Source organism: Gobio gobio (assembly GCF_949357685.1).
Source record: "Gobio gobio genome assembly, chromosome: 15".
Lineage (NCBI taxonomy): Eukaryota > Metazoa > Chordata > Actinopteri > Cypriniformes > Gobionidae > Gobio > Gobio gobio.
Genome location: NC_137108.1, coordinates 49,671,888 through 49,692,605, shown reverse-complemented (window position 1 = coordinate 49,692,605; position 20,718 = coordinate 49,671,888). Strand labels below are relative to the sequence as shown.

Sequence of the window (20,718 nt, the reverse complement as noted above, 5' to 3'; positions counted from 1 at the left end):
CCCATACATAAAACTTCCAGCTCATCCAGGCTGACTTGGTACAAATCTTTTAATATCCGCGGGCACAATGTAGGAAGCGACAAGCGCTCTGTGCCGCTTGTGTTCACCTTCACACCAGATTTATTATGGCTCAGTAGGACCGGGCCATACACAACGTCTTTCAGTTGCCCATGTTTCTCCTGACCAAGAGACGGACAAACACGTCTTTGAATAAATAAAGCAGACGACGACAACCTCACCAGTCCAAAGCGCCTTAAGAGTATATATTAGTACCTTAAGAGTATATATTAGTACCTTAAGAGTATATATTAGTACCTTAAGAGTATATATTAGCACCTTAAAGGCCTGTACACACCGAGACGAATATCGCACGCGCTTATCGCCAGCGTTTTTCGTGACGTTTTTCGGCGCGTCTTGAGTGTTCACACCCAAGCGATTTCCACTGGCGATGCGCCGAGTGAACGTGCACATTCAGTCGATGCGCTCCCGGTACACAAGGTGGTGCTGCGGCACTTACGCTTCTGACACTCGCTTGTCACACAGAAGAAGAGGAGAGACAGTATTTACGTGCTTGCCAAAACCACAGATATATTATGTCTATGGCAAAACCATTCATACACTTTTTGCTAACTGGCAAGCAGCATTAGCAGCCCATCTTCTTCTTTGTCTACTTACTACTTCTTCGTCGTATCAATGTGTGCTCGGCAAGACCGATTTTGTGCTTGAGCGCCACCCAGTCGTGTTTTACTGTCACTTCAGCAGCTCCAGGCACGTGAACAAAAGCGCCGATCTCATTGGTCGGCCAGTTTTTAACGCGCCGCGTCAAAATAAAAAAACGAACCTGAGGCGTTTTTTTTAAAATGACGCTTTTACGCCTGGCGTTTTACGCGTCGGTGTGAACACTCACATTGGCGCCCATTGTTTAGTCACGAGGCGTTAAACGTCGGCGATAAACGCGCGCGAAAATCGTCCCGGTGTGAACAGGCCTTAAGAGTATATATTAGCACCTTAAGAGTATATAATAGCACCTTAAAGGTCCCATGGCATGAAATTTTCATTTTATGAGGTTTTTCAACATTAATATGAGTTCCCCTAGCCTGAATATTGTCCCCAAGTGGATAGAAATGTTGATCGGTGTAAAACCGAGTTCTGGCTGTCTCTCTCTGCCTTTGAGAAAATGACAGGCCAGACGAGCCAATCCTGAAGTCTCCTGGTTTGACGTCCAAGCAGGAACGGTTTCCTCCCTTTCCTCCACCCAGAGAATCTGCCACGCCCATGCAAACGCTCGAGAGATCATGGGTTGTGAACGAGTGAATGCTGGCAATTTCTCAGTGTTTGGATGTACAAATGAAAACAGAAGTCTTTCTTCAGTTCCTTCTGATCTGTGATCAGTGATTTCTGATGTGTAGCTCATTATTTATTATTCGTGCACACACTGCGGCTTCTCTCTCTCCCGACAGAACGGTGTTTTCGTCTTTTCTATCTTGTGAGTCAGTGTTTTTGTACGTCCTCGTCGTGTCTATCTGTTCTTAAATGTGCATACAGTCGGGAGTTTCTGCTTAACATCGGCAGAGCCACAACTTTAGAGATAAACCTCACGCACGCCGAAGCTCGGCCTTCAACATCCCCGACCCCCAGTACTGCATCTGGCCCACAGCGGAGGCACCAAACGCGGCGCGAGATTAAGCAGAAGATTAAGAGATTAAGCAGAAGGAGGGTAAGCGTGAACATATCTGGGCTAGGCTAGCCAGCTATCCCCACAATAAACTGGATTACATTCGATTACTGCTGTTGTGTCTTTGTTTGCGCTGTGTAAGTTACTCAATGCGCGTCACTGACGCTTTTCATATGATTGGAACATATCTAGAAATAATGCTATACTCAACACTTACTAACTCGTTCATCTCGCTGTAATGGTACATTGCATGTGTTACAAAGTTGGTAGAATAATGATGAAGACGGACTCGGCGTAAATGGGACTCGTGTTTATTCAGAACTATCAGATACAAACACAATAAACTCGCGCTGACTGACAGCGCTCTCATAACTCAGTAGTTACTATAAATAACTTTGTTAGCAATCGCTCCGTCTCCGTGATGTCCGGTTCGCGAATGAATCATTCTTTTGAATCGGTTCTTTTTAGTGAACCGAACCAGTTCACCAAATCGGACTGAATCGTTCTAAACGGTTCGCGTCTCCAGTCAGCGCTGATCCATAATTTATTAAAGTTACTAACTTTCTGACATGAGTGACAGTCCCTCCGACTAGAAATAAACTAATAACCTGAAGTATATTCTAGTAACTACAACAGTTCACCCTGAACTGAGACATGCTGAGAGAACTGATGAGAAGTGAACTCAGGTCCATCCGTCTCTCTGGCAGCAGCTCGTGCCTCGTTAAACTACGCCCCCTCCGCTCATTTCAAATGCAAAGATGTCAGCCAATCACAACAGTGGGCGTTTTTACTGAAGTCTCACAGCAGACACGCCTCTTGAAACAGGGTATTCAGCCACAGGGCAAACAGCAGTATAGAAAAAATGCCTTTTATTTCTAAATTATGACATTTTATGATGTAAAAATCATACTAACAATATAAGTACACCTCAGGAAACACTATAAAATAATAGAAAAATGCCATGCCATGGGACCTTTAAGAGTATATATTAGCACCTTAAGAGTATATAATAGCACCTTAAGAGTATATATTAGTACCTTACGAGTATATATTAGTACCTTAAGAGAACATATCAGTACCTTAAGAGTACATATTAGTACCTTAAGAGAACATATCAGTACCTTAAGAGTACATATTAGTACCTTAAGAGTACATATTAGTAGCTTAAGAGTACATATTAGTACCTTAAGAGTACATATTAGTACCTTAAGAGTACATATCAGTACCTTAAGAGTATATATTAGCACCTTAAGAGTACATATTAGTACCTTAAGAGTACATATCAGTACCTTAAGAGTACATATCAGTACCTTAAGAGTACATATTAGCACCTTAAGAGTATATATTAGTACCTTAAGAGTACATATTAGCACCTTAAGAGTATATATTAGCACCTTAAGAGTACATATTAGTACCTTAAGAGTACATATCAGTACCTTAAGAGTACATATTAGTACCTTAAGAGTACATGTTAGTACCTTAAGAGTACATATTAGTACCTTAAGAGTACATATTAGTACCTTAAGAGTACATATTAGTACCTTAAGAGTACATATTAGTACCTTAAGAGTACATATTAGTACCTTAAGAGTACATGTTAGTACCTTAAGAGTACATATTAGTACCTTAAGAGTACATATTAGTACCTTAAGAGTACATGTTAGTACCTTAAGAGTACATGTTAGTACCTTAAGAGTACATATTAGTACCTTAAGAGTACATATTAGTACCTTAAGAGTACATATTAGTACCTTAAGAGTATATATTAGCACCTTAAGAGTACATATTAGTACCTTAAGAGTACATATCAGTACCTTAAGAGTACATATTAGTACCTTAAGAGTACATGTTAGTACCTTAAGAGTACATATTAGTACCTTAAGAGTACATATTAGTACCTTAAGAGTACATATTAGTACCTTAAGAGTACATATTAGCACCTTAAGAGTATATATTAGTACCTTAAGAGTACATATTAGTACCTTAAGAGTACATATTAGCACCTTAATGGTGCGTTCACACCGGACGCGATTCGCGCGATTCGCGCGAGTGATTTACATGTTAAGTCAATGCAGAGACGCGAAATGGCATTCTGCGGCGCGATTCGCGCGAATGAGGCGGCGAGATTCGCGCGATTCGCGCGATTGAGGCGGCGAGAAGGACGCGACTTGAGCGTTTTGAACGCGCGATTCGCGCGAATCGCGTGAATCGCGCGAAACGCTCAAGTTGAAAAATCTGAACTTTGGCGGATATTTCGCGCCGCGTTAACCAATCAGGAGCTTGCTCTAGTAGTGACAACAATGAAGAGAAAATCTGTATATTGATATCTGGTTCAGACAATATGATTATCACTGTGATAACATTAAATTACATGAAACACAACCCAGTCTCTTTTTGTTAAATGCAAGTTTATGTATGATCAATAATACAAAAGTATCAGTAATGTATAACAAGCTATACATGAAACAAAGCAACAATGCAGTCAAACATTCAAAGTCAGTGCTAGTAGGCTAACGTTACAACTGCAACGTACAGTTATAGCCTAAAAATATAAAGTAATGAAACTTATCTTTGCCCTCAGCCTAAACGATTTGCCAGGGAACAAATTATAGATCCATGAGACCAAAGATCGGCCGTTACAAGACGAATTATAGCTCGAGACACACCACAGAGACATCAGAGCCAGCGGGAGACGGCAGAAGGACTGGCCGAGGAAAGGTTGCCCTCGCCGGCTTTCACGTGCGCTGAGCGCGCTGTCCGCTGGAGCTCACAGCTCCGACAACGGCAGATAAAATGTTCAAATAGGCACTGTTTATGTAAATAAACCACAGATTTGAGCTTTAAACAACTACATTATCGACTGAAAAAGTCTTAAAACTACGTTTTGTCACACATTAACAGTAGATATGAACAAAAAAAAGACATGTAAACACAGCCCATGTCAGCAATTTCTCAACGAGACGAGCTGCTGGCGGAAGCCCCGCCCATGACGCGAATTCGCATCTGTTGTGCAGTGAATGTCACACGCGATTCGCGCGAATTTCACGCGCGATTCGCGCGAGTAAACTCAAAATGTACACGCGTCCACCTTCGCGCGATTAGCGCGAATTATTCGCGCGAATCGCGTCCGGTGTGAACGCCACATAAGAGTACATATTAGTACCTTAAGAGTACATATTAGCACCTTAAGAGTATATATTAGTACCTTAAGAGTACATATTAGCACCTTAAGAGTATATATTAGTACCTTAAGAGTACATATTAGCACCTTAAGAGTATATATTAGTACCTTAAGAGTACATATTACCTTAAGAGTACATATTAGTACCTTAAGAGTACATATTAGTACCTTAAGAGTATATATCAGTACCTTAAGAGTACATATTAGTACCTTAAGAGTACATATTAGCACCTTAAGAGTACATATCAGTACCTTAAGAGTACATATCAGTACCTTAAGAGTACATATCAGTACCATATCAGTTTATTGTGGGGAAAGCTGGCTAGTCTAGCCGGATACCCTCACGCTTACCCTCCTTCTGCTTAATCTCTTAATCTTCTGCTTAATCTCGCGCCGCGTTTGGTGCCTCCGCTGTGGGCCAGATGCAGTACTGGGGGTCGGGGATGTTGAAGGCCGAGCTTCGGCGTGCGTGAGGTTTATCTCTAAAGATGTGGCTCTGCCGATGTTAAGCAGAAACTCATGACTGTATGCACATTTAAGAACAGATAGACACGACGAGGACGTACAAAAACACTGACTCACAAGATAGAAAACACGAAAACACTGTTCTGTCGGGAGAGAGAGAAGCCGTAGTGTGTGCACGAATAATAAATAATTAGCTACACATCAGAAATCACTGATCACAGATCAGAAGGAACTGAAGAAAGACTTCTGTTTTCATTTGTACATCCAAACACTGAGAAACTGCCAGCATTCACTCGTTCACAACCCATGATCTCTCGAGCGTTTGCATGGGCGTGGCAGATTCTCTGGGTGGAGGAAAGGGAGGAAACCGTTCCTGCTTGGACGTCAAACCAGGAGACTTCAGGATTGGCTCGTCTGGCCTGTCATTTTCTCAAAGGCAGAGAGAGACAGCCAGAACTCGGTTTTACACCGATCAACATTTCTATCCACTTGGGGACAATATTCAGGCTAGGGGAACTCATATTAATGTTGAAAAACCTCATAAAATGAAAATTTCATGCCATGGGACCTTTAAGAGTATATATTAGCACCTTAAGAGTATAAATTAGTGCTAGGGTTGTAACGGTATGAGATTTTTACGGTATGATAATCGTCTCAGAAAATATATCACGGTTTTACGGTATATGGTATTAAACAATCATTATTATTTTGCTCTGTTTATTATTATTATAATCATCAGCTACAATGATCCTTCAATAAATGAAAACATATACGTTTTTTTTTGGTTGAACATATGGTTTATTATCAAATATTTACATATTTACATATTTATTACTGGCCATAAAATATTTTGCATTATTGTTCATTGGGGTGTAAGTAAAAAAAAAAAAAAAAAAATTTAATAAAAAAATGTAATTTAATAATTACATTTAAATATGTTGTAAATCGTTAAAAACAATGAATAAATATTTAATACTGGCCATAAAACTGTGATTTTGCATTATTGTTCAGTGGGTAGCAAGTTTAAAGAATAAAATAAAATAAATAATAATAATGATAGATAATCATATTTAATTTAATAATTACATTTAAACATATTATAGATAAGGAGTTATAAAACAATTAATAAACATTTATTACTGGCCATAAAACTGTATTTTGCATTATTTTCTCTTTGCACACAGATTCCAGTCTCCTGTAGCATCCTTTATGTGCTAGTCTGTGTGTCTTAGTAAAACATTACTAAATGTACTCAGATGTGGCGTTTGGTAAGCGTTCAGTGCAGTATTTCGCAGACATCATATTTCATGCTAACATTCCTCTCATGATGTATTTCTTCACAATCCCAGCTCGATTGCCAGAGAGGTAATTTCATAAAGACATGAAGGGCAGATATAAACCTTATGAAAAGCAATAAGACGCTGTGACAGATCAGACTTCTTTTGATATATTGTATCTGTACAAATAGCAGTGCGGGATATGGATCATAATCATATGGATTTATATTGCGGTGGTTTGTAAGTAACACATCATTTGAGCGAGATAGTGTTATGAAAATAGCTTTAACACCGAGAGAAATGGATGTTTCTCGACACCTTCCAGCTATTTGTTGTGTCGGCCAATCACAGGGGAGAATGCAGTGACACAGATAAATGTCATGTGCAATCTGCGCCGCAATCAAGCATTCATTAAACGCACGACACGCAAGAGCTGCCACCGTGATGGCGAGAGCAAGGAGGAAGTCCGTCCCGCCTGAGCCTTTAACTAAGATGGACACCTGCAGTGGGACATGGTGAAACCAGCCGTCCATCAATCACTGCGGACACAGATTACAGCACGGCCTGGGTTTGGCAGGAGCCGAGATAAAGCACTTTTCTCTCTCCCCAACTGTATTTATAATTCATACGCACAGAAGAATCCATAACCAAGTGCCTCATATTCATGTGAGCAACAAGACGCTGATACTATAATTAATTCAATCAATAAATAAATCGTATAAAATGTCACAAAAATTATAAATAATTTTACAATATTACACATTAATATTGTCGCAGGGTGTTTTGGTGTTGGTTCATATTCATTGTTCTTGGTTATGTTTTTAGTTTATCATGTTCAATGTTCAATGTCTTGTTTCCTGGTCTTGTCATGTGACTCCCATGTCCTCATGTGATCTCATTGCACTGCCGACTGTATTTACAGTAACAATGTTTACATTTGCATTTTGCACCGTACTTCTAACTGGAATATGCAACCACTTTCCACTGCACTTTTACACTTTCTTTCGGATAGCTCTGTCCATAATTTATTGTACTAACTTAATCCACTGCTATATTCCTCATATTAGCCTAACATATTATTGTATACCTCTAACTGTAAAATTCTGTTCAAGTAATAACTGTCTGTATATTTATTCATAGTACATAGTCACCTGTAAATTCTGTTTATAGTAATAGCCATCTGTATATTATATTCATAGTACATATTCACCTGTAAATTCTGTTTATAGTAATAGCCATCTGTATATTATATTCATAGTACATATTCACCTGTAAATTCTGTTTATAGTAATAGCCATCTGTATATTATATTCATAGTACATATTCACCTGTAAATTCTGTTTATAGTAATAGCCATCTGTATATTTATTCACTGTATATATTCATCTGTAAATTCAGTTCTACTTATAGTAATAACCATCTCTCTACTTATACATATTTATATATATTCAGAACATTTTTATGTCCTGCACTTACGCAACCATTGTATATCCTGCACTTGCTGCTATTGCACTTCTGGTTAGACCTAAACTGCATTTCGTTGCCTTGTACTTGTACTTGTGTAATGACAATAAAGTTGAATCTAATCTAATCTAATCTAATCTTGTGTTGTGTCATGTCAGTTTCATTGTGTAATTTTATTTTTATTTTTTTTATTTTTTTATTCAAAAATTGCACAGTTAACATGAGCATACACACATAAAAATAACATTGTGCAGTTTCCAACATTGCAAGTTTTTTTTTTAGTTTTTTTAACATAAACAAAAAATAAATAAAAGACTCACAACATATACAACCAGGGGAAGTACAGACTTACAATAAATATATCAAATTGCTTACACACCTTCACAGTTTTTGTTGCCTTTTGATTAAGAGAATACTTTATCGTGTTGATATATTGCTTGACCTCAATGTTAAAAGCAATAAAAGATGTTTTGGAATGCGCAAACTTACATTTATGAATGTAAAATTTTGCCAAGAGAATAATGAGATTAATAATGAAAGTTTCATTAGGCCTAGACTTAGTTCTGTTGAGGTCATACAAGCCGAAAAGAACATCCTTCCAATACAACTTGAAATCTTTCTCAATTTTTTTTTACAATAAAATTACAAATGTCAGACCAGAAACTCTGGAGTTAATTGTGTAATCACTGTTCACAAGTGTCACTTGTCTTGTCATTAGTCTGTTTATTTAAGCGTCTGTTATTGTGGTTGTAACCACTGTCGGTGAGTTTTGTTATAGTAAAGTCTCTTTATAATTTGTTTTGCCAAGTCCTTGTTTTATGTTTTGATTTATGTTCATCTTTATGTTGACATTTTGGAATAAACTGCACTTGGGTCCAAAATACTTGCCTCTTCAGTGGATTACGTTACAAATATGATTAAAAAAAAACATACACAGATGCCAGTAAGTTATTAAAAAAAATCGTTACAAAAAAATAATACAATATTATTAATTAATATTATAAATAATTAATTGTTAAGAACATACTAGGGTCTAGAACTAGTTATAAATAAAGTTACAAATATAAAATATCAATTAAAAATATTGTAAAAAGTTGTAAAAATGTTTTTAATAGATGCTAAGGTCATGCAAATAAAACAAATATGAAAAGGTAGCACTATTGTACATAAATACTTACAAATATAATATTTTATAAACCATAATTTAAAAATATTATAAATTATTATAAATTATGATAAATGATAAAAAATGGAAAATAGAGTAACAGACACATGCCAGCAATAAAACATAAATTAAACAAACAATTAAACAAATCTTAAATAATAAATAAAACAAATATGAAAAGACATGCTAATGTCCAGCAAGATTTTAAATAATAATAATAATAATAATAATAATAATAATAATAATAATAATAATAATAATAATAAATAGTTTTTTTTAAAGGTAACATTATTATACATAATAAATACTTACAAATATAATATTTTATAAACTATAATTTGAAATTTTTATAAATTAATATTATAAAATATAAATAATTGTAAAAAAAATAATAATAATACAAATAAGAATAGAGCAACAGACAAAAAATAAATTATTAAACAAATAATTAAATAAATACAAATATAAAAAGATAACAATATACATAATAAATATTTACAAATATAATATATTATAAACTAGAAATCAAAAATATTATAAATAAATATTATAAATTATAAATAATTGGGGGGGATTCATAATAATTTTAATCGAGTAACTTAAACATGCTAAGGTCCAGCAAGTAAAAAAAAATAAAATAATAATAATAATATTAAAAATAATAAATAAATACAAACAAAACAAATACAAAAAGCAGCAAGTTAAAAAATATATAAATAATAGTAAATATTAAATAAATACAAATAAAATATGAAAAGATAACATCATTATACATAATACATATTCACAAATATAATATATTATAAACTAGAATTTAAAAATATTATAAATTATAAATAATTGTAAAATAAATAAATAAATAATAAAAATAGAGTAACTTACACATGCTAAGGTCCAGCAAGTTTAACATTTTAATAAATAATAGTAAATAATAAATTGATACAAATCTAAAAAGATAACATTATACATAATAAATATTTACAAATATAATCTATTATGAACTAGAAATTAAAATATTATAAATGATAAATAATTGTAAAATAAATTGTTATATTAATAATAGAGTAACTTACATATGCTAAGGTCCAGCAAGTAAAAAAATAAAAATAAAATAATAACTAAATAAATAAATCCAAATAAAACAAATATAAAAAGGTACAATTATTATAAATAATAAATATGAAATATTATAAATGATAATTTATTTATAAAAAACACCACAAAAGCACAAAAGGTGTGCATTAAACACCAGCCAGTGTGAGGCTGAGCCTTTAACTAAGACAGACACCCGGGACGCCATCAATCAATCACAGCAAAAGCAGATTAGAGCACAGTCTGTGTTTGGCAGACGCCGAGCTAAAGCACTTCAGCAACTAACTGGGTTTTCTCTCCCCAGCCATTATAAACTGTATTTATAATTCATACACAAAGAAGAATCCATAACCAAGTGTCTCGTATTCAAATAGACCTGTGGCGATAGGAAAACCAAATGTCCGTTTCAAAAGTCGCCCAGAACGCCTGGCTGGACTCTGTAACTCTCCAGAAGCCATTTTAATTCTTGAAAATGTGCCGCATAAAGGCTTCCCGGCTCAGATTGGAGCTGATTGGAAGCTGGAGCACAAACGACCAATGATAATGAGGTCTTGCTGTGTACGCGGCGTGATTTGAATGCATAATCTCTCCCAGGCGCTCTCTGTGATTGGCTACTGGAGAGCTACAGGAGGTGTGATTGGTCAACCGCAGCCCCGCCCCTTCCTCCTGTCACACGGTTCTGATGGATGCCCATAATGAGCTGTGATTACAGTTCGATAGGCCTCAGTGCGGATATTACAGCTCAATATCTGACAGTGACAGCGTAAATGAGCACCTAATAGAGAGGATATGGGCAATGCTGTTTTTAAATAATCCTATTTGGATTAAATACCTCTGATAAAAGCGCGGCACACAGGCAGACGTTCTCCTGAATTGAAAATGACAAGATGGATGACGGACGAAAAATAAAATTGTCCTCTTGGCCATTTCAAAGTCACTCTCATAGAATGAACTTTAGAGCCTTGTATTTACAGTAGGGTACACATATTGATTCCCAAAACAAATGACTCTTCTGAATCGATTCTTTCTCATAAATGAAAAACAATGCACATCCAGTGTGGTACAATTCATGAAACTACTGTGTTCTTAAAAAAACATCACTATCACAAAATTATTCTTTATAGTGAATCAAACACACACAATGTGACCAGTGTAGTTTGATTCACAACAAATGACTCGTATGAGCTAGTTCTTTTTAGTGAATCAAACACACACAGCACGACCAGTGGTTTGATTCACAACAAATGACTCGTATGAGCTGGTTTGTTTTAGAGAATCAAACACACACAGCATGACCAGTGTAGTCTGATTCACAACAAATGACTCGTATGAGCTGGTTCTTTTTAGTGAATCAAACACATACAGCGTAACCAGTGTAGATTGATTCACAACAAATGACTCTTATGAGCTGGTTATTTTTAGTGAATCACACACATACAGCATAACCAGTGTAGTCTGATTCACAACAAATGACTCGTATGAGCTGGTTCTTTTTAGTGAATCACACACATACAGCACGACCAGTGGTTTGATTCCCAACAAATGACTCGTATGAGCTGGTTCTTTTTAGTGAATTAAACACATACAGCATAACCAGTGTAGTCTGATTCACAACAAATGACTCGTATGAGCTGGTTCTTTTTAGTGAATTAAACGCATACAGAATAACCAATGTAGTCTGATTCACAACAAATGACTCGTATGAGCTGGTTCTTTTTAGTGAATCAAACACACACAGCATGACCAGTGTAGATTGATTCACAACAAATGACTCGTATGAGCTGGTTCTTTTTAGTGAATCAAACACATACAGCGTAACCAGTGTAGATTGATTCACAACAAATGACTCGTATGAGCTGGTTATTTTTAGTGAATCACACACATACAGCACGACCAGTGGTTTGATTCCCAACAAATGACTCGTATGAGCTGGTTCTTTTTAGTGAATTAAACGCATACAGAATAACCAATGTAGTCTGATTCACAACAAATGACTCGTATGAGCTGGTTCTTTTTAGTGAATCAAACACACACAGCATGACCAGTGTAGATTGATTCACAACAAATAACTCGTATGAGCTGGTTCGTTTTAGTGAATCAAACACACACAGCATGACCAGTGTAGTCTGATTCACAACAAATGACTCGTATGAGCTAGTTCTTTTTAGTGAATCAAACACATACAGCGTAACCAGTGTAGATTGATTCACAACAAATGACTCGTATGAGCTGGTTATTTTTAGTGAATCACACACATACAGCACGACCAGTGGTTTGATTCCCAACAAATGACTAGTATGAGCTGGTTCTTTTTAGTGAATTAAACACATACAGCATAACCAGTGTAGTCTGATTCACAACAAATGACTCGTATGAGCTGGTTCTTTTTAGTGAATTAAACGCATACAGAATAACCAATGTAGTCTGATTCACAACAAATGACTCGTATGAGCTGGTTCTTTTTAGTGAATCAAACACACACAGCATGACCAGTGTAGATTGATTCACAACAAATGACTCGTATGAGCTGGTTCTTTTTAGTGAATCAAACACATACAGCGTAACCAGTGTAGATTGATTCACAACAAATGACTCGTATGAGCTGGTTATTTTTAGTGAATCACACACATACAGCACGACCAGCTGTTTGATTTCCAACAAATGACTCGTATGAGCTGGTTCTTTTTAGTGAATCAAACACACACAGCATGACCAGTGTAGTCTGATTCACAACAAATGACTCGTATGAGCTGGTTCTTTTTAGTGAATCAAACACATACAGCGTAACCAGTGTAGATTGATTCACAACAAATTACTCGTATGAGCTGGTTATTTTTAGTGAATCACACACATACAGCACGACCAGTGGTTTGATTCCCAACAAATGACTCGTATGAGCTGGTTCTTTTTAGTGAATTAAACACATACAGCATAACCAGTGTAGTCTGATTCACAACAAATGACTCGTATGAGCTGGTTCTTTTTAGTGAATTAAACGCATACAGAATAACCAATGTAGTCTGATTCACAACAAATGACTCGTATGAGCTGGTTCTTTTTAGTGAATCAAACACACACAGCATGACCAGTGTAGATTGATTCACAACAAATGACTCGTATGAGCTGGTTCTTTTTAGTGAATCAAACACATACAGCGTAACCAGTGTAGATTGATTCACAACAAATGACTCGTATGAGCTGGTTATTTTTAGTGAATCACACACATACAGCACGACCAGTGGTTTGATTTCCAACAAATGACTCGTATGAGCTGGTTCTTTTTAGTGAATTAAACGCATACAGAATAACCAATGTAGTCTGATTCACAACAAATGACTCGTATGAGCTGGTTCTTTTTAGTGAATCAAACACACACAGCATGACCAGTGTAGATTGATTCACAACAAATAACTCGTATGAGCTGGTTCGTTTTAGTGAATCAAACACACACAGCATGACCAGTGTAGTCTGATTCACAACAAATGACTCGTATGAGCTGGTTCTTTTTAGTGAATCAAACACATACAGCGTAACCAGTGTAGATTGATTCACAACAAATTACTCGTATGAGCTGGTTATTTTTAGTGAATCACACACATACAGCACGACCAGTGGTTTGATTCCCAACAAATGACTCGTATGAGCTGGTTCGTTTTAGTGAATCAAACACATACAGCATAACCAGTGTAGTCTGATTCACAACAAATGACTCGTATGAGCTGGTTCTTTTTAGTGAATCAAACACATACAGCACGACCAGTGGTTTGATTCCCAACAAATGACTCGTATGAGCTGGTTCTTTTTAGTGAATTAAACACACAAAGCACGACCAGTGTAGTCCGATTCAAAACAAATGACTCGTATGAGCTGGTTCTTTTTAGTGAATCAAGCACATATACAACAGAATTAATGAAGTTCGATTCTCAAAATAAATGACTCTTTATGAACCGGCTTGTTTAATGAATGCGGTTAATAAAAGGCAATCAGTCTGAAACACTGTCCTGTATAATTTACAGCATTGGCAGAGAGAGACAATTTTTTTCTTGTAAGTGAAATGTATAACAGAAATATACTAAAATGAAATGAAATCGAATCAGAATCAGTTTGTGAATCAAATTAATTGAATGAGGAAAACAGTCCAGCTTGTGTGAATACTTTTAAGTTATGTACTTTTAAGAATACTTTTTAAGCTATATTTTAGCTAGCTAATCCATTGCAATGTATTTAACTATAACTATCAGTATAACAAGTTACCAAATCAGCCGTCTGTTTTGCTAGTTCATTTTTCAATAGTGTCTAATTATCAATGATTTACAGTTGTTCAAGAGCTGATGTGTTTCCCGTTCAAAAATTAAAATGCATTTAGGTGGAATGTAAAAATCTTAAAATAAATGTCTAAATGTTGACTCTTTCATATTTGTAGGCCCTATATGTTGAATTTGTAATTAGTTAAAGCATGTAGATAGATAGATAGATAGATAGATAGATAGATAGATAGATAGATAGATAGATAGATAGATAGATAGATAGATAGATAGATAGATAGATAGATAGATAGATAGATAGATAGATAGATAGATAGATAGATAGATAGATAGATAGATAGATAGATAGATAGATAGATAGATAGATAGATAGATAGATAGTAAGAAATACATTATCCAATAACAATACACATAAAAAAAAAAAAAACAGGCAGCATACCAACGTTGAACCCCCCCAATGTTCAAACCAAATCTACGCCCTTGTGGCTTTATGTGTGAATATCAGAGTCCCGGCCTCTTCCACTCACCTGCGAGTTAAACCTCAGATGGCACACGCCGCACGACACCGCTTTCCTTTTAGACGAGGCCGAAGCGCTGAACGTGTGATGTAAAACAGCTTTCTGAACCTGGTCCATCTGAGGAAGGGAGAGAGAACGGTTTTATTAGCCTCATTCACCCCAGCGGCGCTGAATGTCAACTCTGTTACCCATCGGACGGCGCGATAAAAACCTCGCCCTCGAGGGCTTCAGCAGAAACTCGACATGTGGTTGTGGAGCGAACGTCTGGAACACGTTAAAGGCCAACGCAATTTCACACACACACACACACACACACACACACACACACACACACACACACACACACACACACACACACACACACACACACACACACACACACACACACACACACTTCAATCAACACGGCGGGAAAGAGGAGGGCAAAACAACCTCCACTGAGGATTTCATGAGAACCCAAATCAAAATGATACACTCAGAAAGGTCTCTGAAATTAAGTTACGAACAACTGATCAGCCTTGGCTTCTCTACTTTCTTTGGGAAGACAAAAAAGATTAAGTAGATTGAACTTACTATTTCAATGCTTGGTTAAACATGCACATTTAGAGCTTTACTGTAAAAAAAACCTTGCTGTTTATCTTTTATTGAAAACTAAATGATGTAAATAAAGGCCTACACAAACACCCAATTTGTATTACATTTTATTTATTTAAGAATTGTTAAGGAATCAGAATGGGAGTTTTAAAAAAATCTTTTTTTTTAATTTATCTTAGTACTTTAAGTAAAGAATAACTGACAAAGAGCCGTTGAATTATTAGAAAATAATGCACACCTGAGGTAGTAATGGCGTTGTTCTAATAATTTAACAGCCCAAGAGTCAATTATTCCACTTACGGTTTACCACCTCAAAACATTGTTCAGATGTTGCATTTCAAGACATTTGTCAGGTTTTTGACCTTAAAACGCACAAAATTTTTACGCATCTCATCCCAAGCTTCCATTGATAATTCCAAAACGTCATTTTAGAGCTCGTAATGGAGTCTTGAGCCATTGATATGAAGACTAATGCAGTTATTAATACAGATATTAATGCAGTTATTAGAGAGAGAGAGAGAGAGAGAGATTAAGTGTGTGAATGACCTGAGTGTGTGTGTCTCTCAGTGTTCAGCTCCAGCGTCTCTAATAGTGAAACTGTAAGTTTATCTGCTTCAAGAACAGCGCCGTTATTCCTTCTCTAGTGAGAAATGTCATGTAGCTTTTAAGTTGCTAAACTATTTTACTGTTAAAATCATCAGAGCAGCGCTGACAACACGTGTCTGTGCGAGTGTGTGTCTGTGTATAAAACGTAATTTTGTGGCAAAAAACATGGACATAATTAGTCGTTTTTATCCTATTGTTTACTATATTTATTTGCTTGGTCAGTGTCGTTGTGTGTTTTGGTTCTTTTGCTGTTGACGGCTGTAAAGACATTTGCAATAACTAAAATCATTTGGTGGAGTGATATGGAACTGTTATGCGGCCAAAACATGCTGGAACTACTTTAGCCGTGCGTTTCCCTGAAAATAACTGCACACCTTGAACGTTCATCAACCAATCAGATTCAAGCATTCAACAGCCCTGTGGTATACTTAAAAATAAATCATTACACTCTCAGAAAAAAAGGTACAGTGGAGGTACAATTTTGTTCCTTGGGGAACAAAACGTATAACTGTACCTTTAAAGGTCCTTAGGGTACAATTATACATATATCCAAATCCACAGTACTTATCTTACTGGATTTGTCTGCTGCTTTTGACACAGTTAATCACCAGATCCTCCTGGCAACTCTCATGAAGATGGGCATCTCAGGAACCGCTCTCCAGTGGTTCAAGTCTTACCTCTCAGGTAGGTCCTTCAGGGTGTCATGGAGTGGAGAAGTGTCTAAGTCACATCATCTAGCTACTGGCGTTCCCCAGGACTCAGTGCTTGGACCACTTCTCTTCTCCATCTACATGTCATCATTGGGATCGGTCATTCAGAAACATGGCTTTTCCTGTCACTGCTATGCCGATGACACTCAACTCTACTTCTCATTTCAACCTGATGATCCATCGGTTGGTGTTCGTATCGCTGCCTGCCTAACAGACATTTCTGCCTGGATGAAGGAACATCACCTGCAACTCAACCTTGCAAAGACAGAACTACTTGTGGTCTCAGCCAAACCAGCACTTCACCCCAATCTCTCCATTCAGCTAGGATCATCAACCATAACTCCGTCCAGGACAGCCAGGAACCTTGGGGTTGTGATTGATGATCAGCTAAAATTCACTGACCACATTACTGCAACAACCCGGTCCTGCAGATTTGCACTATTCAACATTTGGAAGATTAGACCCTTCCTATCAGATCATGCCACACAACTACTGGTACAAGCTCTTGTTCTCTCCAGACTGGACTACTGCAATGCTCTTCTAGCGGGCCTTCCGGCATGCACTATCAAACCATTGCAACTGATCCAGAATGCAGCGGCGAGGTTGGTCTTTAGTGAGCCGAAGAGAGCACACGTGACGCCTCTCCTCATCAGTCTGCACTGGCTACCAATAGCCGCTCGCATTAAATTCAAGGCACTGGTGCTCGCCTTCAAAACATCCACTGGCTCTGCACCAATATACCTAAACTCGCTCGTTCAGACTTACACACCCTCCAGGAACTTGCGTTCTGCCAGTGAACGACGCCTTGTGGTGCCATACCAAAGAGGCATGAAATCGCTGTCACTGAGCTTTTCCTGGACTGTTCCCACCTGGTAGAATGACCTGCCTAGCTCAATTCATGCGGCCGAGTCTGTAGCCATTTTCAAAAAACGTCTAAAGACACATCTCTTCCAGCAACACCTGACCGATCGAGAATAGCACTTATCATTCTATTCATTGTCTGTCTGTCTAATTTATTTATAAAAAAATTAAAATAAAAAAATAAAAATAAACATTCTGTTCTGTGCTAGATTAACTGAAACTTGTTACAGCACTTGCATATTGTTGATATTGTTGCCCTTGGACTGCTCTAGCTGCTTCTATTGCCCTCATTTGTAAGTCGCTTTGGATAAAAGCGTCTGCTAAATGACTAAATGTAAATGTAATGTAAATTATACCATAGTTTCCCTCGACTTAGAGCAAGGGTCGGCAGGTTCGGTCCTAGAGAGCCGCTGTCCTGCAGAGTTTGGCTCCAACCCTGAAAGACCTCTATAGATGTAGCTCTTATTGAGAATTAACAGAGGTTTAGATGTTCATGTTTTATTCAAAATATATGGTCACCGTTATGGTGATCAGTGTTTCCTTTAGTTGACTCTTGGTTTTTTATGTGAGTTTGTGGTTTTTGTTACAGTGTTAACAAAACACAAAATCTGTTCATATCAAAAGAAGCCATAAACAAAAATTGGTCATGAAGAAAAATGTTTGACTAAACTCAACACTGACTAAAAATGTTACTAAATATAAATAATATTCACCAACAATACTTTCTTGCCACAGATCAAACATTCTGAATTTTGATTTTTAAATACATTCTAAGGGGGACAAAAAGTTTAGACGCACACAGATATAATAATGGTGACATACTTAATGCTGCAATGCATGCTGGGAGCCATGAGTTTTATACTGTGGTGGCTTAGTAGGGTTGGAGCTAAACTCTGCAGGACATCAGCTCTCTAGGACCGAACTTGCCTTCCCCTGTCCCGAATGGCACCCTAAACCCTCGCGGTCTTCCTACGAGTCCGCATTTTCATGACGTAACGCATATTGAGACCTAAATTGACAAATGGGACACCCTACAGTCTCGTGGACTTAACAGACACATGCACGCGGCAGCCATTGCAAGTCCACAAGACCAAAAGTGCATATGAAGTGTGCCATTTGGGACAGGGCCTTAGAGGTACAAAAACTTACCCTTAAGGGTACCACCCCAGTGACGGCCACTTGTACCTTAAAAGGTAAAATGTTGTATTCTCTTTTTTTTTTTGCGAGTGAACGCAATCGTGTGAGACTCTTCTTAACCCTCTGGTGCTCTTCGTTTAGGGGTTGCATTGGTTGTCTTCCTGGTCATAAGTGACCGGACACCTAAAAATGTAATTTCCTCCACCCCAGTAAAACCAATGTAATTTATTTTTCTTCAATAATATTTTTTCTTTTTAATTTTGTATTTTGAGATGATTTGATGGTATTTTTTAATATTTCTGTAATAATTATGGTTTATTTTTGCCATTGAAAATTATAAAAAAAAAAATTTGTAATTAAAAATATATATATATATATTATTGCAGTATTTCAGGTTAAAATAGAGACTAGGCCTTCAAAATAATTTTTTTTGAAGGCAGATTAGCACCCTCTTTTGGAATTATTTAAGAAATCATGCAACCATGGGTGTAATCACTAGAGGTCTCTATGGAGAGGCTTGAGAATTCCCTAGTTCTGTTTTGAACACATTCAATGATTTTTTTTTTATGGATTTGAATGTATATTAAAAAAATCTCAGAGACTATTTATTATTAAGTTTTAGATTTTTTTTTATTTTTTTTAAATATAGATTTTTTTTGCATTATTTGAGTTTTTGCAGATTTCCCATTAATTTCCTATGTTGTCATTTTTGACCGAAGAGCACAAGTGGGAGTATTTTTTTACGCCCACTTAGCATGCTCAAATCATGCCCTCAATTTTTGTGTGTGTTTACATACCTAATGCAAGAAAAGTCACCAAGTTTCATATTATTCCGATGAAGCTGTGATTTTTAACATTTCAAAACAGAAAATTTTCCGGTCAGAAATGACCGAAGAGAACCAGAGGGTTAAACCAAATCATTTTGATCACACACTTTGACTCAGGTGTTTCAGAGCCACCAAACCAACATTTGAGATGCTGCGATGCCATTGGTCCACTGGTTAGGCCAGCTGACGCAAAGTCACACAAGGGTTCTGATGGATTTATTCGGTAAACATGTTTCCGTCGTGGTTTATGCATGTGTATATGTTTTTTATGCAGTGAGGATATGACATCTATGGGTGGTCTTTGAGCATCTCGGCTTTAGATGATGTAGTGCAATTGCACTGATACTCTCAGCTCCTGCCCGCTGCATTCATTTGTCCATTTATCAGATAACAGTCCACCTCCTCAGACTGATATACGGCCGTCTGGACGCACGCCTATCGCTCTCTTCTCAGATGTCTGTTCTATGACGGTTCAACAACATGAACCTGCAGACAGATGTCAGCCCAGCCGCCGGTGTTACACAAGCAGAAAATCACTTTCGATTCACAATCGTCTTTTGCGGCCAGCTGTAGATGAGTCTCCTAAATCAATTTCACTTAAAGTCCCGACAAGTGACATGCAGTTTAGAAACCTGATACGCTCTTCTGTATTAGACGACACCAGGCCAATCAGTCGCAGTAAGTTATGGTCTGAAGTCAATAGCCATGCCATATTGGAAGCATATGTACGTGTTTGACAGCGTATCTGAAAATGTTACATAACATAATTGCGGCATAAATCTCACGCACGGCTAAAAAGATGAGGAGACGGCACTTAAAACCTGCAGGATGGGTGCAAGCTTTGGAGAACGTCCAGCTGGCCATTGAGGGGCTGCTGGGAA

General features: G+C 37.0%; 1 protein-coding gene across 4 annotated transcripts in view; it reads right to left on the bottom strand.

The window, feature by feature from the left end:
• Nucleotides 1–20,718, bottom strand: part of znf385d (zinc finger protein 385D) — a 134,290-nt gene that overhangs the window by 49,506 nt on the left and 64,066 nt on the right. For 3 of the 4 annotated variants that reach the window (XM_079836767.1, XM_079836766.1, XM_079836765.1), the window contains exon 3: nt 15,112–15,219. The exons of the other annotated variant lie outside the window; for it this stretch is intronic. In XM_079836767.1, the coding sequence (XP_079692893.1) occupies nt 15,112–15,219 (108 nt within the window). The remainder of the gene's footprint in view (nt 1–15,111; nt 15,220–20,718) is intronic. 4 annotated transcript variants of the gene reach the window in all.